The sequence below is a fragment of the Chroicocephalus ridibundus genome, chromosome 2 (genome assembly GCF_963924245.1).
Source record: "Chroicocephalus ridibundus chromosome 2, bChrRid1.1, whole genome shotgun sequence".
NCBI classification, from domain to species: domain Eukaryota; kingdom Metazoa; phylum Chordata; class Aves; order Charadriiformes; family Laridae; genus Chroicocephalus; species Chroicocephalus ridibundus.
In genome coordinates this window covers 113,159,865-113,184,729 of record NC_086285.1, presented here as the reverse complement: position 1 = coordinate 113,184,729, position 24,865 = coordinate 113,159,865, and the positions used below count along the sequence as shown (strand labels likewise).

Sequence of the window (24,865 nt, the reverse complement as noted above, 5' to 3'; positions counted from 1 at the left end):
AATTAAAAATGTGTGTAGCTCTATTTCTGGAATGAACCTTCAAATACAATCTGACAGAAATCCAGTGTCCACCTTCCTCTTGCCTGCAATAAAATCTCACCAGGTTTCACCTGCAAGCTTGTTTGGGACTTAGGAAACTGGTCTGATGAATCCCTAGCTCTCTTCAGAGGATGTCAGTCATTTTCTCTGGAAAGCGGTCTGGGGCTTTGCCGCTCAGGATTGCTGGGGGGCAGGTGACATAGATGGCTAGGAAACAAGTTGGTGCTGGGGAAAGGTGGAGACCGCCTTGGCACGTCTCGGGCAGCGGCAGAGCTGCCCCATTTCCCTTGAGCTCCAGCTGTGCACGGGGATGCCAGATGCTGAGCATCCGCCCTGTCCCGGGCAGCGCTGCTGGTACTGCAAGAAAACCGTGGGATGAGGCGTGTGATTCCGTTCACTGCCAACCAAAGCACCAAAGAAACACACATTGTTGAAGTGTAACAGAAATAGCACTTTGTCTGCAGTGATCCGGGCTGAGGGCTTGCCCTGTGGAAGGTGCTGGTGTCTATCAAGCACTCGTTTCTCCAGCGTGGCCATCCCACCATGGGGCAGGCTGAGCGTCACTAACACGTTAAGGGCTAATAAACCACATTGATGACAGTAACTTCATTGCTGTGATTGCCCGGCTCACATAAAGCAAGGAAAAGACAGTGTTATAAAACTAAACATAGCTTGTATAAGCTGAAGTGGTCAACAGTAGGAGACAATTTCTGCTACGGTCCCTTTTCTATTGAAGTGAAGTTGAAAGCTCTTAGGATCTCCCAGAGGAGACCCTGGCAAAGCAGCATGGGCCAGCCAGGGTGGTTTGGTTTATATCCACGTTTCCCTCTCAGGAGCCTGTCCTCCACAAGTAGTTTGTGAGACGGGGCAATTTAACCTGGGAACCAGTGGTTTCTGTTGCCCTTGTTCAACATCTGAAGAAAAACAAACAGAAACCCAGCATGCTGTCTTCTTGGTCACCCTTGGCTCTTTGTGGGATTCCTCTGTTGTTTCTCAGATCTAGTGAATGGACAAGAAGGAGATCTGGAATCAATCCTATTTGCAGCAATCTTAGTTTTTGCTTTTTTGAGCAGGAAGAACTATCAAGCATTAATGTTCTTTTTTACATTTTTCTACCAGTGATTTTAGGTTTAAAAAGAGTGGGTATTACTAGTCAAGGCTCTGATGCTGAGCTGGGACTGTTATCATTGTTTGATGTCTTCTCCATCATACTGGGAGTGTAAAAGGTGCAGACTGGTCACATCCACGGCTGCTTAGTCCCTTGGCTGTGGCAGAGTGGGCAGAAGAAGGTCCAGGATGGAAAAAAATCATGACTACAGGCAGCCCCTTTCTCCTTATGAGGGGTGGGTTCATGTCTTGAGGGACAAGAACGAATTACTTCCCAAAACTTATAAAACTCATGCAATGAGACTACACTGGCTCTCATTACACTGTGTGAGTGGAGGTGACTCCTTGGGCAAACTCACGGAAGATCCAGGCTAACTCACAGAAATCGAAGTGAATTTTAGCAGAATAAACACTTGTCTGTAGCTCACCTGGCTCTTTGACCTCTGTGGTCCATATCTTGAACTGCTGTAACTCTGTGCATCCCTTCTAATTCCAAAAGTTTTGCACCAGCTCTGAAGGTCTGGCCAGTTACGCCTCTAAGAAATGTCCAACCTGCCTGTCTTCTAATTACTGACGATGTGCCCAGATGAAGGGGCTGAGGTGAACGGGCACTTTTTGCAACAAAGAGGGAGTGGGACAAGGAGAGGCTGGGGCGGTGAGGAGGGAAGCAGAAGTATCCCTTTCACAGGCTGGCTCAGGTACCTCACATGGACGTACCCTGAACGCATCGCTTCCCTGGGACCAGCGCTTGAATCTACACCTACTTAAACCTTTTTTTGCTGTGATACCGTCTTCACAGAGTTATCAACTCCTTAGCGGAAGAATATGCCACATGTAAACTCCCTCAGTATGATTTTTGTCCAAGTAATGGACGAGAGAAAGATCTACTTTTGTTATGCGGCAATTGTACTTAATTATGGAGTAATTTATGCTCAACAATTGACTGTGTTTTTCACCGTTGCTTTTTGAGGTCAGCTGCTCTTGGCTCTTAATTACACTAGCTGAGGCTTTGCAAATCTCTCCCTTTCCCTGTGTGTCAGGGAGAGATTATTTTCTAAAAACAGACGTTCAAAGAAAATATGGAACAGAGGTAGAGGACGTTTGAGTCCAAGCACGATTAAGTACTCCCTAATAAAAAGCTCATTTCAGCATGACATAAACTAAAAAGCTATAAAATGAGCAGTGGACAGGATGAACATCTGTTCTATGTTTTGATTATCTTAGGTGTACAATGTACTAGTTTTAATAGGGAGGGTCTTGCTGAAAGACCTCAGAAAAGGCTGCTGCCCGATGAGTGGAAGATCCCTGCCCGTGAAGATGCGGGGAAGGGTGCCTCCTTGCAGCTCTGCAATGCCAAATCCATGGTGCCCCACCTCCCGCGTGTTTCTTTAAAGCCAGTTTCTGAATTAATCCATGAGGCCATGTGGCCTGAAATAAGCCCGAGTCTCTGGCTGGAAACTCAGTTCTTGTACTCGGGGAGAAAAGAATCTGTGATCTGAAAATTTCCACCAACATTTTTCCTTGTCCCTCCCTCCTGCTGCCTCAGCTGAAGTGGTAACAGGGCCAGAGAGCTCTGGAAGCCAACCAGGGAGGTTTCTAATAAAAAAAGCAAACAAGGATGAGGTTCCTTGATCTTTTTCCCAATTGCTGTGGATAGTCAGAAACATAAACCTTCTCAGCATAGTTTAATTTTCTCTTAAATTCTATGGGATTCTATGGCTGCCTAGGACTAATTTGCCTCTAATCAATTCATAGTGTTTTTTATGGCCCAGGCCAAAAAACTGTCACGCAACTGGGATGCTCTCCGAGCAATGGTGAAATGAGCTTTGAATAACGCGTAGAAAGATCTTTTTGGAAGGTGTTCTAGTTTTCTTTGAACACCTTTGTATTCGAAGCTGTTGTTACAGAATAAGACACCTATGGACCAAACTTTTCAAAATGTACAGAAAAATCTACCCTTTCCTTATGGTTCAAGCAGCAGCTGAAATCGATTCTTAATATCAAGGAGAGGACTTGCGGGATGTACTGTAAGTTGTATTTAGGGATAAAACGAACAAGCACTAATAATAAAGAGGAGGCTGAAAATAGTTCTTTTCAACTAAGCACCTTATTCAAACATATTTGATTTCTTGCCTATCTATTCCTTCTTTAGATCTTGAAAGCGTGTCTGTAGTTCAACCTGAAAATTTTAAAACACACTTTGTCTGAAACAGCTCAAATTGTAACTCAACCTTTCTCCTGTAGAATTAGAATAGATGACTATTCTGATATCCATCTATTTACAGAATGGAAAATTAACATTATCTTAACTGTAACTTACTGTTTTTTAAGGGAAGAGTCATTGTTCAGACTACTTAGAGACTGAGAGATGCAGTGCATTCTTAGCAGAATGAAAAATGTGTTTGATGTTTTTCATTAAATTCTTATTTTAAAAAAGGGCATGGAAAAATATGTCTATGAATACACAAAGGCTGGAGGGAAAGACATACAAAGCAAAATTTTGTTTTCTGGTATTCAATTTTTCACAGAATAGCAAATGTTTCTTTTCTAAAAATGAGAAAAGCATTTTTACAGGCTTTTCCAGTATTTTTAATAGGGAATTTTGACCATTTTCTGACAAGCTCTCTCTGTCATATTTTATAGTTGCAAATAGTTGGTATTTTACCAGACGAGACACATTAAGAAGACAAAAGCATCGAAGGTAGCAATGTGTAGTAAGCTCCTAAACCATACAAAAATATGGCAACTCCTGCTATAGGAGGCCAGATGTTGGGGCAGATGTGGGTCTGCTGCTCTTCAGAGCTGACGTGGGCTAAGGAAAAGCAGTGGGCAATTCAGAGAAGTGGTGAATCCAATTAGTTTTCTCAGTAGCAGTTTGTTTTACACCTGCAAGGTCTTTAAACTTGCATGAAATGACACAGCAGTTTCCCAAAATGATTTGGGAAATCATCTCTCCTTCTCTTTTTATCTGGAGCCACTGCACAGTGGACACATCCTTCCCATACCATAACTTGGTTAAGACATTCAAGTATCAGATCTGCCTCAGCAAGACAGAGAAGCACACGCTCTTTGCAGTCGGATGTGCCACCTTTGGACTCCTCCTCGCTCTCCTCTTCCCTCCCAGGAATGCCAGTGTCAAACCAAAACCCAACCCCAAACCCTTGGCAGAGCAGTGGCTTCTTTCCGTAACACCTCCTTTAAGGCTCAGGCCTTTTAATTTTCACTTTTTATTCAAACCTATATATTCCATGTGGCTACTCTTAAGTACACCCCTCCCTCCCTGTCCCCCACACCACTGCCAGCTGGGCCTGGTCTCTCCTCAAGGGCTGCTGCCACCATTACCCCGCTCAGTTACAATGCCCCCATGCCCGTGAAGTCACTTATTTCAAATTTCTGTAGGAAAATCCTGCCTTATCAGGTCATGCACTGACATTAAAATTATTTCTACAATGCTCTGCTTCTGCTGTCTGAGGCCCCCACGTCTGTGCTGGTGGCTGTAGCATGAGAAGCTTGTTCGGAAGAGCCAGGTTCTCAGCTGATATTAAAACCACCTTTGGCCAGCCCTGATTTGCACTAGTTAACCAGTGTGTGGCAAGAAGCAGGTCTTGTTCGTGGTTGAAAAAGGAGGACAGGTTGTATCTATATAGAATTGGGAGAAGCAAGGGCTAGCAAAAGCCCCAGCGCCCACCCCAGCTCCCTTCTGCACCGTCCCCTTGGTGGGGAAGATGCTCCTGACCAAGCTGGGGAGCCCACATAAGGCAGCCCAGGCTCTGGTCATTCACAAGGTTGTGTTGCTCTTGCATCGGGGGCTTCCCTTTTAGGGTGGCTCCTGTGGCCAGCTTGTCTGACATTGTCTATGCAATGCCACCGGATGGGCCACGTAGCAGTGGCTGGGTCAAGCGTGTTGCACCCAGCATATCCTCATTGCAGGGAGATGCGTGGGGAGGGACCAGGCACTGGGTTTCCTGAAGCACAGGCTCAGGCTTGAACTGCATGTGCAGTACAGACCTAACCGGTGGCCCTGCATCTTGTAGGGTCCAACAGTCACAAAAGCTGGGGTAGGAAACCCCTGCCATGTATTGCCATGAGGGAAAGCACTGAAGAAGAGGGGAACGAAAAGCTGCGCACAGCAATGATCTCTCCCAGCCACCCAAATACCATGTGTCATGGGCAGGGCTAGACGGGGAGGGAACAAGGCATGTCTGGGCAGGACGCTTTAAATCTCACCACTCGAGAAAACTAGGTGCCGGGTTTTAGTGTTAGTAACTGAGTGCTCCTAGGATGAGTAGACATAGAAACCTCTGGGAGAACACCGATTCAAGGAAATGCTTCCAACTCTACAAAAAAAGTTGGATGGCTTTGCCTCACATTGCCAAGGAGCTGAGTCCACAGAAAGGACACTTTTATGAACTGCTCAGAACCGTGTCAAGCTCCGCTCCTCCACCGCTCTAGATAACTGCAGACCAAGGCAACGCTTTAACAAACGGCTACAATCTCTCTCCACCACAAAAGTGATAATTTGCAGGCTTTCCATGACCTCATATGAAGCTGAGTTGGCTGATGTGCATTAGGCTGGCTCTGGGGAGTTGACAAGCATGGCTGACACAGTTATAATCCAGCCTGCCAAAGGGAATGAAGAATAACAAAGATTTAAAACTTTAATTAAAAATCTTGAAGCAAGTGAAATGCTGGGGAGAGTGGTAACTCCTTTGCAGGGTTGTCAGTTTGGGATTTCTTTTGGTGGGGAACAGAGGAGCTGCAAGCAGGAAGGAGGGTGGAGATACGTTCAGAGTTATCTGCAAATGTGTACCATATTTTTTAACGTATTGATGAACAGTTTTTATTAATGGCTCACATGAAGGGAGAGATAGTGAAGGAATCTGAGGGCACTACCATTACACAACTGTCTGATCTACGATGTCAATTCTGTTGCACAATCCTGCATAAAACTGAAATAAACACAACCGACATGAAATGCAAAAGTCTTCTTGTTGTTCTTTTCTGATATAAACTACTTGAGCCTGGGCAAATGACAAGAACAAAGAGAAACCCGGCCTTTTCCTCAGATGAATGTGCTTGCATGTCCTCTATCCCATTAAAACGATACTAATTTATAGTGACGTGAATATTTTGGGAAGTATCAACAGAAAAAATTCCTGGAAAACCCGAAGGGAGAGCTTGAATGTCCATCTTCAGAAACAGAGTGTTCCAAAATAAAGCTGCCTTACGTGTTTATTATGCCTTTAAAAATCAACCTATATAGCCCTCTGAACCCTGTAGCAATATTACCAGTGAGTCCTCCCTTCCCTCGTACAAAAGATGAAGCAATTGTGGTTAGATGCCAACAGCAAGGAAGGTGTCAGTAGTTTAGATACGTGTGTTGAGTTGATCTGAAGGTCCCTGTTTTATTTTGCTAGGCTAAATAGTTAATTTTAATCCATAGAACTGTATTTCTCTTGGGACAGGCTTTTACTGCCGTTGCAGAACAGATAGTGAAGAGTCAAGTCAACGAAGATGAATAGGGTTTTAAAAGCCACACTTAGCTTCTGAAGGTTCAGAGAGAGAGTGAAAAGCAATCTCCTGCTCCAGCCCTTGCCTAGCCCTAACGCCGGTGCAGGCGGCGAGCACAGAATGACACCTTCGAAGGAGGACTCTTCTGCAAGGCCACAGCCAAGAGCGCTGCCGAGCCTGGCAAGGACCAGCCTCAGCTAGAAGCTGTTTCCTTCTCTTGTCTCTGCGGGGCATCGAGTTAACCTATTTGAACATTCTTCTGGCTATTCTTTCTTCGCTCCCCTCACAATTTCCCTAACCAAGAGTCTTTTGCAAGTAATAATGAACAAAAGAAACCCTTCTAGTGTTGGCTTAATCTCGGAGTCTAGTGGCACTATTCTGGCAAACAAAGGAGTTTTGTCCTCCATAATTACACGTTTTGGTTGAGATAATGTTTTGCATATTTCTCTGGGGCTCTTCACATGTTTAACATCTATTTATTAACTTAAGCTCGCATTTCCCTGGGAGCTCCTCAAGTACACAACATTCCCCAACAGATGAAGTCACTGAGTTTTAAAGAGATGAAGACCCAAATTTTCAAAAGCACAAAAAAAATTGTGCGCTTTGTTCTTTCAATGCCTGGGTAAAGCAAAGCCCAAGCACCACTCCCCATATGTTGAATCTGTATTAGCTGCAAACGCCAGGTGCTGCTGGAAGTCAGCTCCCCGCGGCAAATAACCCTGCAATAGAGAATCGATCCATTGGAATTGCATTTTCAGGGGAAAATGCCTTACTGAAAGTGTGTGACCAGCCAATGTTTGAGAATGTCAAAGGCAGAAGGAAGGTTACCCTAGCACATTTTAGGCTTCTTGTGATGTTCCAGACCACTCCAGCCCTATTCCTAAGTAAGGATCTAACTAGGACAACTGGTCATCACAGCCCTGCTCTGATCTTTCCCATTACTCTGTCAGACGAATAGCACAAGGAGTTTTTTGTTTACAAAGCACTATTGCTGAGGCAATTGCACGAGAAATAAGCCTCTGGGTATTGCTGTTGTAGATAGTTCCTGTAGCTTTAGAGTAGATATCTTCAAAGACATCTTCTGCCCATCCACATAGTGAATGAATACCGCATTCAAGCCTTCTGTCACACTATAAGTCACTGTATGCATTCGTACATAAGGTGTGATTTTATGACCAATCAGCCAGGCTCCTTGGCGTAGTCCTAACCAGGAATATTTGTGTGATGATGGCCAAGTAGTTCCCCCATCCCGGCCTTTCCAACCGTGTGCTCTCTCATGCTGGCAAAAGAAGCTGCATGTGCAATAGCTTGAATCCCTCGATAAACTCGCAACATCAAGAGACATCAAAGATGTTCAGCCCCATTCACCAGCAAGTCTTAACTGATATCTTGAGCGAGGCTAGAGGACTGCTAAGATAAATCTAAACAGTGACCTATTCATCAGCTGCACTCAAAGAACTTCCATGTATTTTACAGGAGGAATTTGTTTAAGGTATGCTCTTATCTAAGAGAATTCGTAAAGCCTTAAGAGATGACATATATATATATTTTTAAAAGCTCCCTGATTTTATATGAACACTTGAGATATGTTAATCTGTGAATTTATTCAGATTTGTAGCTCAGCATAAAGCTGTCTGGTTTTTGGACAGCCCTTTTGATTTACCATCCTGTGGTGAAATCGCTGCAGGAATCTGGAGAAGGTCCAATTCTATTTGTTTAAAGTCCTGATCATGTGGCTTTGGCATTCCTAACATATCCAGCAATCATTTGCTTTTAATTACCATTCATTTCAACCACATAAGTAATGAATGTGGCTACCACATCCAACTTACAGGCTGTGTAAACTCTTGAGCTGGGTGGAACTTTCTTCTATATAGAGGCTTAACTATAAATTTAACTCCAAATGTGAATCCTCTTAACTTATTTTAGGCAGGCCTTTATAAGTTTAAAATAAAAATAAATAAAAAGGAAATGAAAAAAGCCTTAAATGAAAGATTCCACACAATACACCTGATTCACTTCAGAAGCAATTTCCTGGACTCCCCAACCTCTTGGTATGACTGTAGAAACCTTAAAAAAACAAGTTGATTTAATGTTTCTATTTATTCATGGTGTCCAGTTTCCAGAGGAGTCTGTGACTTGTAGTTTTAAACTCAATTTAGCATTTAAACTCATTTTCAGCTGGCTCCCAGTGGAGCAACAATTAGAAAAGGAAAAGAGTTCAAAGAAGAAGGGTTATAACCTTTCAGCGGTATGTTTGCCTGGATTTTTTTTTTTTTTTTGTAAAAAAAGAAAGTATCTCTCTTACTATTCTTCCTACATTTGGCAAACACTAGCTCAGACGGCCGGGTTGTGAACCTGTTGGTGTAGAGAGCTTCATGGTTAGGTACAAACCAACACGCAGAAGTCTTTCATGGCAGCTGACGCAAAGGTTCATTTTTTAGGGGTACTGTTATTTGTATCATGCTGAAAGCCCAATATCAGCAGGCCCAGCTTCCCTTGAGGAAAAAGAAATTTCACACCAAATCTGAGCAAGAGGAACCTACCAACAAACACAAAGAGAAGCTGCACTGTTCCCAGTGACAGGACGAGGGGCAACGGGCACAAGTTAGAACATAGGAAGTTCTGTTCAAATACATGGAAAAACTTCTTTACAGTGAGGGTGACAGAGCACTGGAACAGGCTGCCCAGGGAGGTTGTGGAGTCCCCTTCTCTGGAGATTTTCAAGACCCGCCTGGATGCAGCCCTGAGGGATGTGCTCTAGGCAATCCTGCTCTAGCAGGGGAGTTGGACTAGATGATCTCTAGAGGTCCCTTCCAGCTCTGAAGTTTCTGTGATTCTGTGATTCTGTTGCACGCTAACCTTGTGTTAAACCTACGCATCTTGTGCCGTCGAAGGTTCCAGCTGAGGCTGGTGTCCCAGCAACCCACACGCTGTAAATAAACACTGTGGGAGCCACTGTAGGCAGTGACTGGAGGAGGTACTGTAACTCTCCAGAAGTCATAATTGTCCAAACTTGGGAGTTCAGCAGTGGCCTGCAAGTCAGGACCTGGGCCCCCCATTTATTAAACTACAGCAGTTTCATCACAGAGAGCCGGAATCTGTACATATTTTGGTGTATTCAGAGTTAACCTGTGCTTTCTATAGTAACAACACTTTCTGTAGCCAGCAGTACTCTTATGAATGGGCTTCCAGTGTCATAAATTCAGCCTCGAGATTCAGCCTCTGCCAAGACCTGGCTACCAAAAATCTTATTTGGAAGCACTGTACTTCATGAATACCAAGGGATAACGAGTTGGCTTGTTTGCTTTTCCTCTCCACCAGTCCTCGTAAACATATGATATGGAAGCCTCCCCTGGGAGTCGCTCCGCAATTGGAGCGCACGGGTACCCCCGGGCAGGACCTGCGACACGTGGGACTGCGGGATAACGGCGTGCAGGGTGACCCAGGCGGGCTGAGGCTTCCACATAGAGCTGTCACGCACTCAGGTCAGAATGGATCAGGTCATATGCCTGACATAATGGGCGTTGTGAACATAAATGAGTCTCAGTGCTCTCACAGTTTACTTGGCTAACCTGGCTCGAGAAAGAGACCTCTTATGCAAGATTTGATCCCTTCAATTTGAGCACTGTATCTTAGAGGCATTATATTTTTGAGGGAAAAAGTGATGCTACAGCAGCAGAAGAGACAGGCAGGAAAATCGTTACCAGCGTGTCCTAAAATTACAGCAGACCTGGACAAAAAGCTTATTTTTATAAAGCTGGCTGACAGTACACCTGACCATTCTGACTGTAACGAAATTACTAAAAGGTGGAAGTGTAAGCATTTACTATGTTATCCATCAGCCCATAATAAGACAACTAGATTTGACCAGAGAGACCTGAAAAAACAATCAGCTAGGGTAAATTAAATCAAGATTTTGTCTCTGTTTCAGGTGGTCAAAAAAAGATCTACCATATATTCTAGAAGAGGTACAACATATAGCTGGTGTCAGATAATTCGTACCTTCAGATAGCTGCAAGGAAGAGATTTAGGAAAGAAACCCTCACTCCCAAATAAGCGAAGAGAAAGTCGATGTGCTTGTTTGAATTAATTAAAGAAAAATAAAATTGCTGAATCCAATGTTTTGATGAGCAATGTGCTGTGGTTCATCTGCTGCTGCTGAAACTCTCCACTTCGGGAAGACAAATGTTTAAAAAGAAAAAGCAAATTTGTCCCTGGTCACTTGAAGAGGGCATAAGAATGACAGAGAGAAATGACAGTGGCATTCATACAGAGACACAGTGGACTCTGGATTAAAATTATCACTAGGCCAGGCTATTAAAAAAAAAAAAAAAGGCAGATCACACAAGGTCCCGAACCACTGAAATTTGATGCTCACAGGCAGAGACGCAACCCAGGGCGAACGGTTTTGAGTGCAAGGGGAAGCCAAGGCTTTCTCATCAAAACTCCCCCTTCCCCTGTTGTACTCCTTGCTATTGCTGGTAAGCTGTAGCTGATTTTTGAATCGGTTGCGGCGAGATGATTAAAAATGGTGATAACCCATTAGCTGGAGGTGATGCTGCGGCAGCGCCCAGCTGGAGCTCACCGACGGCAGCAGCAGCCGGCAATGTGGTTCCAATCGCCGCCTGCCTTTGAAATGTCACCAGCAAAGATCTATAGACAGCCCTCCTGCTACAGGCCATCAGCGTCTACTCTTCCTGTTTGATTTTTATTTAACTTACTATGGGGTTGATCAGTTCCCAATGAAGCTGAGGGCACTTTGAGGCCCCTTTGAAAACTGAATTATCAAATGGAATTAGAGCCCCATTCAAAATTCACCTGTTTTTCATTTCATTAATGTGTGTGCCTGCATCTGGATCCATGACCCGCACAGCCCATCAGTTTTTTTTCCCTTCATGCTGCCCCTTTCATGTGTCTACGTTCCAATTTCCTCTTTTTCTCTTCAGGTTATGGATCACCCAGCCTCCATATGCTGATACGAGTCGATTTGCTCTCTCCCTGGCACTGCCGCGGCTACATTGATGCCTGTTTCCCTTCTTCTTTCTTAGTCCTGCATCAAACTTCCTCTCTTCTCAGCTGCTAGCCTACAGTTGTGGTCCCAGCCAACCGCTCCCACCTCCATGTACAAGTCTTTGATCCCATCTTCAGAGTGGCCTTTATTGACCTTAGTTCATCAGACTGCTTTTTGCACATTTGATGCAGTCACATGAACCACAGAAGAGTTACTATTCTCAAGAAATATGTTCTCTGACCTTTTTTTTTTTAATTGTCTGCCTCATCTGTAAGGGTCCAATCCACCTATTTTAGAACCACACCTACATTTTAGGTTACACTAGCGCACTGACTCAACGGCTAAATAATGTGGGCTTTGTCGCTAGTATCTCAAAAAAAAGGCATATATACACGCACGTACCTTGGCATTTTGAAGAGGAGGTTGGTAACTAGAGGGCCGATAGTACCTCCTCTGAGCAGCATCGGTATGAATGTCCCCGAGAAATAGCTCCTCCACGAGGTGGTCTAAGTTGTGGTGCAGGTACTGCTTCTCCACGCGGATCAGCTGGAGTTCGTGCATGGCAAAATTCAGAGCTTTGGTGCATTCACAGCCATTCTCTTCTCTCAGCAAATCGTAGCTCACATCCTGCTCCCAGGGGCTATCTTCTGGTATAAATCCAGGACACGTGTGGTTCACCAGCTCACTTAACTTCTTGGCTACTGCTTCGTTGTGGCATATGATCTGTATGTTGCGTAGCTGATAATCAGCTTCCGTACCTCCTCGGATGATCCAGGATGCTTGGCGGAGACGTATCTTGCCACGTATAACTAATGTGTAGATAGGGTTTGTGCAGCGATTGCCACCGTAGTAAAACTGATAGGCCTTAAATGTATTATTGTGGTAGAACCTGTAAGATCTTGTGATGAACTCTGGGCCTGCTCTAACTTCGCAGCTGTGGGAAGACAGACAGTGATGGAAACAAAATTTTAGCATGGTGGCACATCATGTACAGTGTAGGTAACAAGACTGAGCAGCACTGCATGGGTGCACAGAGACACTTGGGTGCTAATGTCCCTGTGGCATGAATGGGAGCAAACAGGAACCAGGCATCTGTGGCCTGCCAGTTAACCAATTTCCTCTGCTGTTATGCTCTTATTAATAAACTGATTCATGGTGATTGTATCTAACTAAGGGCTTTATCTTTGTAGGTTTAAATACTTTGAGTGATGCTTTGCTTTTTCTTTTTGTCTAGGGACCACCACGTGACTCAATTCTCTGAAAAACAGGAGCAGCTTATTAAACATCTATTCTTCTCTTTTGCATGGTAGATTTAGCAAAAGAACTCGTAACGTCAGAAAGTGTCTACAGAAATGCCAAATGTCTACGGAACAGTACAAAGAACTGGCTTCTGTGCTGCTGTAGAAGCTTCTCAGTGGAGCTCCTCCAGCTCTGGTCTGCAGAGGATGTGCAGGATCGCGTCCTCAGCTTTTCCACTCAAACTTACAACAGGGCTGGCACTTACTGCAAATTTATGACCATTAATGCAAAACTTCTATTTGTCTTAAATTTGGACCATGCAATATTCAGGTTTTGTGTTTTTTCTCTTTTTTTTTTCTTTTTTTTTTTCTGAAGGTATAAATGGCAGTTAAATTCCACTTCCGCTAGGAAGTCCTTCTGTGCCTTCAAACTTGTCCCCCTTGTCACATCCGCACTGCTTAACGTAAATACACTCCTTTCTGTTAAAACTCCCCAGTCTTTCCACTACAAGTCACTTCAAATAAGCATGTGAATATTGCCTGCTGAGACACAGAAAGCAAAATAGCTCTCTCAATTACAAGTCATCATGTATGGAGAGCAACAGAACGGGTGAAACACAGCTTCTTAATTTCTTTTGCTAATAAAACCTGTGCTAGACACGTGCTCTGAAAACAAGGACCCATTCAATGGATCTAATGCATGTAGTCAAAGACAGTACAATGCTATGTTTGAATAAGCATCCACTTTGGCAACTTGGGCTCCTTCCTACTCAAAGAGAGATTTACAGATATTTCACAGCATGCTGCTTAAAATCCAGACTATAAATTGATTCATCAAGACAGCTTCATAGCTGTACATAACTCCACTCCTTTTATGCATAAACATATAGAAAGCATCTGGAATTTAGAGCATCACTATATTAAAGAGAATATTTCCCCTGCTGCTTAAAAGTGGAAATATTCATCCTTCCTTCTCCGCTTCCTTCCCCTCTTCTCTTCCACATCTATCACTCAAGCACCTTGTTTTATCTTTCCTTACCCAGTAGAGACCCAGTGTCCCTCAATATTGGGAGGCATCTGGACAGTGATCCGGGCTCCATTGTGAAGGTGTTTCAGCATATGATGACACTGTGACTCCTTGAAAGCCCTCCATGCACTCTTCTCTAGGGACCGAGGGTGGGACCTGCTGTCCGGGTGAAGAAGAGCAGAACCTTCTCCCAGCCCTGTGACAGAAAAGTGTAAATTATCATGAGACCCTGCTGAGAAGGACTTCAACACGATCTAGGAGGTTGTGAACGTCTTGTGTTGAATGACGCTTGTTTGCAATGTTATGTGTCTAGAAAAGCACTGTTTACGTTTCTTTTCTCATCTGAAAAAAAAAAATAAATATGGGAAGCTCTTCCTCTCTGTCAGCCCACTAATAATCCGCTAAATAAATTTGCTTTACAAAATACACTGGAGAGAAGGGCTTGAATCAAAGTGCTGCATTTCCACACCCAGGAGATGTGGCTCTGAACCTGAATTTTATAGACACCTCTGTAATCTCTGGTCAGGACAATCAAAAACCTTTTAGAAAGTTGCATCCAGATCCGGACATAAACTCTGCGGTTTCAACCCACCTCTAATTTGAACGCTTCTATAATAAACTTGCAAATAAAGACTACTCTTTAAAGCCAAGGGAAAACAGATATTAAAAGCAAAGCCTCTGCACACAGGAAGCCTCTGTGATGACTGAGGTGGTCAATTAAAGGCAGATTCTGCTATTTTTATTTTAAAGGGGAAAAGGAATTTCAAAATCTAATTTTATCTCCAGCACACAGTAATTTTGGTTTCTGGTAATGTATACATACAAAACCTACCAGCTCTCTCTACACAATATTAATTGAACAAAATGAATACGTAGCTTCAGAAGGAATGCGTCTTTACTTTTAGGCACAGCCTGCTCTTAGATATGCTGGAAAACACGGATCAAAAGAAAAACACACATCTAGAGGTTAAGAGGTGACAAACATGAACCTTACATAATGGGTTGGAAACTGTATTACTTTGCCAGAAGGAATTTAAGAACCAACAGGCTAGAAAACGAATACGGGGTGGGGTGGAGGGGCTGGTTGTGTGCCTGGGAAGTCGGGGCGGCATCTCGGGAGAGGGACGTCTCGCTAACGCGTGCTCCCAGGGACAGGGTCTAGGACGTGTCTAGTGGGAGGTGTCCCTGCCCGTGGCAGGGGGGTTGGAACTAGATGATCTTTAAGGTCCCTTCCAACCCGAACCATTCTATGATTCACCCCCATCTTTTCTGGTGCCCTCTTGGCTGACCTGGCTCGGGAACTGGGCTGTTGGGGATCACCAGCACGTGGTGCAACCCTACATCGCGTCGAGCTGCCTAACGCAGGATCCTACGCTTTATGCCCCAGGCCCCATCCAACCTTCAGGCAGCTTCTTGGGCAGCACGCAGCATCGCTATAGAAATTCCAAGAAAAATCAGCATTATTCATTTTTAGGTAGACGCTGTTTCAAACCTTTGCCATTTCCCATTGCAAAAAAAGAAAACAGTGTCAGTGATTCGTTATGTTGGCTAGGTTGTAGATCTTCTGGAAGAAACTTGGGTAACACCTGGCAAAATGGCATTGCTAAAAATATAAATACAGGCCAACCATTTAAAAATAGCAATTCCAAAGCTAAACAAAGGCAAGGACTTATCCAGTAGTCAGGGTAAAGAATGACCAGAAAGAATACAATAAATACTTGAATGTAAACAGTGCTGACCACTGAATGATCTCACGATTTAATGAGATTAATGAATACAACCACACAAAGTCTTTACTGGTAAATCTGGTAGCTTTGTTGCAGGTTACAAATAATTCTTCCATCTGAATGAGAATTTACGGCCTTACTTTCTAAAGGGTAATAAACGCTAGGGATGCTTTGATATTTGAGCACGCCGTCTGAGACGCCCTTAAAGGAGCCTGATTTTCAGAGGGTCACTACGTCTCCCTTTCTGGAAGTCAAGGCTTCTCAGGTTTTTCTACACTGGTGAGCAAAGTCATTCATGTTAGCCCCAAACAACTCCCATACTGCAGCCAGAAACAGTACAGCTGCTTCAGAAATGGTACAGCCATGGCAGGGTGACTCTCTGCTTGAGCTGACTACATTTTTGGAGAGACAGGATTTAGAATCATAGAATGGTTCAGGTTAGAAGTGACCTTAAAGATCACCTAGTTCCAACCCCCCTGCCATGGGCAGGGACACCTCCCACTAGACCAGGCTGCTCAAAGCCCCATCCCGCCTGGCCTTGAACACTTCCAGGGATGGGGCATGCACACCTTCCCTGGGCAACCTGTTCCAGTGCCTCGCCACCCTCGCAGTAAAGAATTTCTTCCTAATATCCAATCTAAATCTCCCCTTTTTCAGTTTAAAACCGTTACCCCTCATCCTACCACTCCACTCCCTGATAAAGAGTCCTCCCCCATCTTTCCTGTAGGCCGCCTTTAGGTACTGGGTTTACTAAATAGTGCTTGACGTGCACGGTGGTAGAGCCTCCTGGGCTGAAGCCAGCACCTCTGCACGGCAGCTGTGTGCTGTGCCGCGTCTGCAGCCCACCTCACCTGGAGCAGCACTTGACACTCTCGAAAACTTGGGCTTATTTATTTTATCTGAAACCTGGTGGGTATGGGGCAGATATCACAGGCTTTCACACTGCCAGGAGAACAAGTTCAGCCAGGTACAGGTAAGCTTAACAGTATATTTATTTTTGGCGTTACGAATCACAGCTAGTGACCGAGAATTTGCCTTCTAACACCCTTCTCCGTCTTTAAGTCTCCACATGCTCAAATAGCCCACATTACTTCAGCACCTCATTCTGAAATGGAGAGAGCGCTCCTGTCCGTGGGCTCAGAGCATCTTTTGCGTCAGAAGTGACACTGCCTGCAAGGTACCTGGTAGAGGCTGCAGCCATCAGTACCAACTTTCAACAGAAACGTATCTGTCAGGATGTCTCCTGCAGACAAATTGTCCCACACTGAAAAAGGCTTTGAAAATTTATATTTCCACTTGAAGTTCTTACATGTTTGAAACCTGCTATGAAGAGGAGGTTTTGAAATGGTCCAAGTGACTATTTCCAAGGTATTTTTACTATAATATTTGCTTTTAAGAAGTTATATTTTTGCCTAGCTCATGTCTTTGCTATGATTCATGAATACAGATGCACTTAAAAATGAATGATTTATTCATTTAAACATACTTGGGCATTTAATTTCTCCAAGCAAAAATCCTTCTGTGGGAGGATACCATCTTGTATGTGCACATATCAAAGGGGAAAATGCAGCAACCACATTATACGTTCCCAATTATTCCCCGGAGGAAATGATGAAAAGAAGGGGGTTTTGAAGAGGCGTCAACTTCATGTGGTATTATACAGTGGCTTTTCTTTGATATAGCTCAAAAGCAACGGGGTCCCAGCTCTCCCTGTCACATGTATGTAGTTCTGTCTGCAACTTGCAAACAATAAACTGTCAGCGGTGGATGGAAAAGCGATTTACATCAATAGCTCTAGAGATCTGTACCTGCGGAGCGGGCATTTTTTTGGGACTCTATCCATCTGACTGCGACAAATGAGGGCAGGAGGAAGCTTAGGTAACCAAGGCGGGCATGAGAACATAACGAAGGCCGCAGAGACAGAGGAAGGGATGTAGAGAACACACACACGCTAGGCAACAGCACATAAATAGGGCGTGAATATCAGAATATGGATTATGGTATAATATTAAAAGGCAGCAATGGGACCTTTACCTATGTTTGTGTTGCTGGGGCAAGGAAATAATTTAGCACAGGCTCCTTCCTTACTGAGTAATCACTTCAGTGCTTTTATATTTACTGACATACATCTGTACATACAAGTAGCATACAAAGGAGCCATGACTTCCCCTTGTACCATCTGAAGATCAAACACCAAGACTGGTGATACGCTTCCCACACAGGGTACTAAACTGAACGCCGCCTGTCTCCTCTGTTTTTCCACGCAGCAGGTGCCCGGCGTCAGCGCAGTGTCCCCCCGCTCCACCCCTGGCAGTGCACAACGAGGCGCTCTGCAGAACTGAGGTCCTGCAAGGGATGACGTCGCTAATTTTAGAGGCTCCATTTGGCCGTGTTAGATGGGACATCCCTGGAAGGCTCAAGGTTAAAATGTGCTTTCACAAAGCTGGGAAAATAATTTCACAGCTCTTTAAAAGCCCACTTTGGAGCCTAGATGCTGTTGCAACATAGTTGGAGACACTACTTTCATTCAAAGAGATCCAAGTCTGCTATTCTTTACAGCATAGACAGATGGGAGGTTTCAGTACCTCCATCACAAGCCATGTAAGTATCTCAGACTCAACTGAGAGTATCATCTCAGACTCTCTCTGACTGACTTAAATTTTTGGGTGTTATGAAGGAATCTTACCCAGTCGTTACAAATAAAGAAATAAATTAATAAATAAAACCCACCATGTTATCACTCAAAAGTGGGACGGCCTTCAAATAAAAAACAATCATCTTTGCCTGAGACTAACAGCAATAATTCTGTGAAGCCTCTGGTCGGCTTTCACTTTAGCTACAACACAACCAGAGGTCCTAAGATTGTACCACCCACCCCATGGTGGCTGTGTATGCAAAGGAGCAAGTCCAAAAGGAAACGGAAAATTCCAGAATCCATCAGAAATAACAGCTAGAAAAACGAAGCAAAACAAACACATTTTCTGATGAGCTGATATCCAACTTCTCTTTCATAATCAAGCCCTAGCAGATCACAGCTTTAGCATCAAACTAATTGAAAATCCTATAAGAGGGGCTACAGCTGGCTGGGGAATCCCTGCCTGGGCCCTCACAGGTCCCACTTGACAGGGGCAGATGCCACAGCCATTGGAGTGGGAAAGTGGAGGTCAGCACCGCTGCCGCTCCAGTGAGACGTGGAGAGAAGCAGGCACCGCACCAGACAGAGGACTTCAGGCTCTCAGGTTCACCTATAAACCTGCATCTGATGTGGGAACAACCATTCCAGATAAAAATAATTGTTAGGGGGAGATAGGTTACTTTCAAGTTCTTCAAAGATTTCTGCACATAGCCGCGAGTGAAATACAAATCTTGAAAGGGCAATCTGTTGGCAGCCCCTTACCCAAACGTGTTTCAAAACCAGCTATGACAAAGCTCTCCACCAACATTTCTGCAAAAAACTGCGAGCTGCTAGAATAAATGTTTTGGTTTTCTGAAAAATAGCATGCAAATCATGTACAATTGCAACACAGATAATGATAAGTAGAGCTGTGCTTGAACACAAATTCTTATAATTTAACTCGTGCCTAAACACCCTGGCCAAATTCTGTTCTGAGCTATGCCAGATTGCAAAAGTATAACGCAAATTATCTTAAACTGTTTAATCAGTTTAATGAACACCTCTACCAGCATCTAAACTACGGCTGCAAACATGCCCAAGTGCAGTGCTTCAAACCAGGCTCAAAGCTACTAGGTGTTCAGCATGTTCACCCTTTCCTAAATGGGAGAATAAATGTTACCTGAAAGTAGGATTCAAACCTGGATTTAGATTGGGATTGCTCAGTAGGAACCACTTCACTTTTCTTTCATTCATAGCAACGTAAATCCAGAAGAGCAGCGTTTTATTACGAATTAAAACAACCTTGAGTGCCAGTACAAGTTCAAAACATGTGATGGCTTCATCTCTGATGGAAACATTTTAACATACGTGCTTTATTTCCGCAGCAAACTCTTTTCAAGTTAGAACTTGTCTGAAACTCGAAAAGGCCTTACAACAGATAAAGAATAATTGGCTGGATTAAGTTTATAGCTCTCCTTATCTGGGCCGCTGCCCCGCACAATTAAATAAAGAGACATTTGGATTACGCTCTTTCTTCATGTGGGATAGTGTTAGATAACGCCCGTGACAGGCTTTTAGCTACAGCGCAAACTTACGTAATTGCCATGGAGAATATCATGTCCTGTTACCAAGCCGCGCTCTGTGTTTACCAGTGTTTTCCCTGCACTTTAAACTTCAAAGAGTCCTCGCAGGATTGGGACCCAAATTAGCTACTACAAACAAAAGGGTTGGGAAAGGAAAGCTGGCTTTTATGGCCATGGAAGCAGAGAGGACAATGATTTCCTTTCACAGGTATCTGTTGCCTTCCTTGTGCATCCAGAGTTTCCAGGTGTGACTTTCAAAGAGCCGCAAAATAAATGTTTCAGAGCGTGGAAGATCCTGAAGCAAGATCTAAAATACGTTTAGATGGGACAGCTAAACAGAAAGTCCTCCAAGGCTGACCGGCGCAGCATTGAGCTCCTCAGTTATCTTACGGCTTTGTCCTTACTCGATGCCCCATCTTGGAAGAGGTCAGAGAACCAAGTGCCAAGCAGTTACACAGCTGATAACCTCTGCTAAACGGAAGTTAATTGGGATTACTGCTCTTAATTGGAATGACTGCTGCTACCCATGCGAGGTGAAATGCCACTGTCCGGAACGTGGGCTTCTTGATGAAGCCCCGAAAGGTCAAAGCCCACCTCCCTTCAGGGCAGCAGGAACTCTGCCGCTGGCATGAGTGGGTGCAGCACTGGGCCGTAAGTGCAATTCAATACTGACGGTAGTTTTGTCTTGCCCGCTTTGAAGGAAACACCCTCTGACATCTCTTGTGTCAGAGACATCTGCCGTGCAGACCTCTGCCCTGTCCTCCACCCACACCTCACCACCAGGAGCTATTCAGGTGGAACTGCCCCCAACGCCGATGGGACTTGTGTCTGAGTAAAGACAACGCTAAGCAAGCTCACTACGTATAATCCCACCTGTTATCAGCCCTGCTTAAAGTGTCATGTCAGTAATAAAATGCCAGCCTTGCCTTGAATAGCTGAAGGTATTTGCCCTCAGTGTGGTTGAGGCTGGTTTTGGGCTTCATCGCCTGCAGCCCGCCTCCACTGGACACCCCACAGAGCACAAAAATTGCCCTTCCTATACATGGCACCTACCTCCTACCGCTGTTATCCCACAGGCAAGCTACAGAGATGAGTGAAATCGAATTTACACTGACAAAATTGTGAATAAAATTGAGCCCATCTTCTAACGCTCCCTGCAAACTCTACAAGTCCTACACTAAGCAGCAGGTCTTCCCCTCTTCCTCTCTTTATCGTCTTCCAGACTTCCAAACGCAGTATTTTACTGAAGGAGGAGATCACATGTGCCTCTAGCATGGAGCGCAATTATTTGTCCACTTTATGGATATGGGTATTTATATCTTCCGATGCATTTACTTATTATTTTTCTGAACAGGTTTTGAAATAAAACGCTTCTATGTAACTAATTTAAGAAATATTGCCAGAGAACTTTTAAAAGCATAAATGTGTTTTCTTCTGAAAGGCCTAGCAGTCCTGTCTTCATCATCTTTATTAGTACTATTTCCATGACGGTATCAACAAATTGTTTTACTTGAAGTTTCTAATTCGTTATTCTAACAGTAACATAATCAGAAATATGCTAAAGTCTCTTCTTAGAGACTTTAGACTTTCATTTATATTTGTAAAAAAAAAGAGTTTACATTTACAAAAGAAATTAGCCAAATTTGTTTTGAATCCACTTGAACGTAGCTCTTATTAATCAGGTTTTCTGGAGCTGAATGATCTTAGCATTTGACATCTGAAACTTTTGTGGCTTTTTGTCTAGGCAAAGAAAACAGTGACAATGGACAACTTCCAGCTGCAAACCTTTATTTTTTTTTTCCTGACATGGTACAGGTTTTATTTTGATTAATGAAGCCAAGTTTTTCCAAATTTTAATTCCGTGCGGTTAAAGTAGGCATTTCTTAATGTAATGAAAGCAGAAGCTTTAGCCTTGCAGGACGTTTTAACTCGTATTATAAAGCTTTAAGCCCTAAAAATCCTCAACCACCCACCCACACTCGCTCGCTTTTAACCCTTAAACTACCATGTGCAACAGAAACGCAAAAGAAAACATCACGTGCTGTGAAGAGGCTTAACACTGCGATCCCCCGGGATTGCTGGTTATTCTTACATATTACCAATCTGGGCTAGCTGCTGACTGAAGGATGTTCTTATCGACTCCATGGCACAGAGGGAAAAAGCTCGAGGCCAAGTTAAAGCTAACAGGGTAAATACATTTAGACGGACTACATTTCAGTGCATTATATGCCACTGATGTCATTTTCAAGTTTGTAAGAGGGCAGTAGTTTCCCGACACTTGAAGCTCAGATCCAAACCGTGTGCTGCTACACGACCGAGGTGTTTATGTACAAGGCACTGAGTTATACGTTTCTACAAGAGCTTAGGTTTATGTTATTTGGTGAAATGTAACTGCAGACGGAAGAAATGGATGATTTTCCTCCTTCATCCTCTTTTGGCAGCTGCTGTTTTGATCTGATCACTGGCCTTGATTTGTTTCCTGCTCCAGCCAGGGTTCAGCTCTGCTCTGTAATTCCAAGCAGATGAGCCGGGGAGTCCAACCCTGTAATTACACCTCCTCTCTTTACCCTCTAACTTCAAACCTCCCATTTTGACTTTTACATCTCAGATCACAGAGTTTTTAAAGAACACCTCTGGCGTTCCGGCAGGTCTGGCTCAACTAAACATGTTTCTACGCTCTCCGGATTTCATAGCTGAGCTGTGAGAAGGGTATAAAACCCCCTCCTGGGGAACAGGGTCTCCTGCTCTTTCTTTCTCCAAACAAAATACACAATCAGAAGCCCATGCTCTTTATTATTTATTGAATACCATCTGTGTGCTTAGCACTTGTACAAACACAGAGACAGACAATCCCTGCTCCACAAAATCAACTCCAGGAATAGCTTTGAAATCCTTACCCCAGCTCACAGATCTCACACTGAATCCACGTAGGTCACTTGCATTGTAACAGTTTAAAAAAAATTCCTCTTTTTACAAGTAATCTTGGGGTCCTAAGGCTGGATGCTACTAAGTACTTCAGAATTAGGAACACTCTTCAAAACGATGCTGTAACTGAGTAGGTTGAGTCACTCTTTCAGAACAATATTGCACCCAGATTTTTCAAATCTGGCTGCCAAATGTTAGACATACCTAAGCAGCTCATTAAATACTCCCCTTTTCAGAAGTTGTTCTTGAAGAACACGGGCGTTCGGGAGAGATGGGTTATCTGTTTAAGTGCCTAAATATAGATTTACAAGCTGAACTTGTAAGTTTAAATACGCTAGCTTTTCTCACTAAAATTTTGTCTACTGTGCAGTTTCAGAGACGTGTCAGTCCAGGGCTAAGCTGAGATAGCATCAAAGCAGGACCGTGCGTAATGACACCCAGAGCCTCTGTGCTCTGCAGCGAAACACTTTTCGTTGGGTACACGACCCGGCGCTGCTGCCTAAGGCTTCCCAGCTAATACCGCCACATCAAAAACCTCTTCTTCGCCTGCAGGTGAAACGCGGGTCCCCCGGGACATCTCGGCCAAGCTCCCCGCAGTTCGGTAGAGCCAGCCCTTTGCCCGGAGGTGCGTAAAGCATCTTTGTGCGAGGTGCCCGGACCAGCTGCTCCCTCCAAGCAGTTACAGGCGTGCAACGATAAAACCGCAGGCACCAACTTCGGTAAAATCCGCCCGATTTCACCTCCACCGGCCGGCTGCCGCTTCACGCCGCACCCACGCGTTTTGCGAAGGGGTGCAGCTAACGAGGGGATTCAGGCAGAGCCAGCAAGGGCTCTGCTCGCTTCGGCATCCGTACGGAGCGCCCCCCTGCCAGACCCACCCCCCCCCCCCGACTCCCGCACCTAGGACGGGCGATCGCACCCCCCCGCGACCCTCTCCCCCCACCAGCGAGGTTGCGGGACCCCCTCGCAACCCAGCCGCCTCCTGGGGCGCGCCATGGGTAGCCACCCAGCCGGCTGGGACCCCCTGGCAACCCACCCGGCCCCGCACTCACCGTGCAGCAGCAGGGCTGGGAACAGGTATCTCATCAGGCTGCCGTACGGGGCGGACATCTCCCCGCCTGGCAGCCGCCCCTCCGCTCCGGCCGCCGCCGCCCGCGCCTCAGCGCCGCCGCGGGCAGCCCACGGCCCGGCGCTGGGGGGCAGGCGGCTGGCGGGGCCGGGGACCACCGGGCACCCTCCGGGGCCGGCGGACGGGCGGGGGAAAGGCGGCTTCCTCCGCTGCCGCTCCTCAGGGCTCCCGCCCCGCGCACCACCGCTGCCCCGGCAGGGCTCCGGCTCAGCCGCCGCTGGGTGCCCGAGGATGCCCGCTCCGCCACCGCGTCCCACGCCGTCTCCGCGGAGCGCGGCGGCGGCTCCGCTTCATATTTCCCCTTCCAGCAGGAGGAGGAGGAGGGGTCGGGAGGTGGGGACTCCTCCCGGGGCGGGGAGGGGGGCGGCCCCGCCGGACACCGCTCCCACGGCGGGGGCAGGGGAGCACGGGACAGGCGGGGAGCGAGCGGCGGGGACGGGGAACAGCGAGCACCCGGGGGAGCGGGCAGCCCGAGGGTTGTGAGGTCGGGTGGGATGTGGCCGGAGGGGGGAGGGCGGGGGGGGCGCTGGAGGACGCGTGGGAGAGCGGGCGGGAGCGGTCGGTGCTTCCCCGGCCGCGGGGAGAGCGGCCCCGGGACGCAGGGACGGGAGGTGCGGGCGGAGCTGCGGCTCCCGGCGCCTGAACCCCGCTTCCCAAGGGATGCCCAAGAGGGTGTTCGCCGCTGCGCCCGAACGTTGGAGAGAAAGAAAGTTGGCGTGCCCCCATGCCTCGAAAAGAAACCTCAGTGGGGTTGTGGCTTTCCACGTAAATCGGACATTAAAAAAGCTAAAAATAGCTGCCTAGGTTGCCTTCTTTGGTGCTGCGCTCTCCTGCACGCTTCCCCCCCATGTCTGTTTTTGATTAGTTTTGCTTTTTATTCTAGTCCTTAGGCCTTGGTCATGCAAACACTTTACGCACGCGCTTACCGTGGTACATGTGAGCGGCTCATGT

At 45.5% G+C, this 24,865-nt stretch overlaps 1 protein-coding gene across 1 annotated transcript in view; it reads right to left on the bottom strand.

The window, feature by feature from the left end:
• The window catches only part of APCDD1 (APC down-regulated 1), a 33,768-nt gene extending 9,559 nt beyond the window's left edge, over positions 1–24,209 (bottom strand). The window contains exons 1-3 of the mRNA XM_063326533.1: positions 23,838–24,209; positions 13,949–14,132; positions 12,074–12,605 (exon numbers count right to left, since the gene is read on the bottom strand). Coding sequence (XP_063182603.1) covers positions 12,074–12,605; positions 13,949–14,132; positions 23,838–23,895 — 774 coding nt within the window. The 5' untranslated portion in view covers positions 23,896–24,209. The remainder of the gene's footprint in view (positions 1–12,073; positions 12,606–13,948; positions 14,133–23,837) is intronic.
• Between the last annotated feature and the right edge of the window lie 656 nt (positions 24,210–24,865).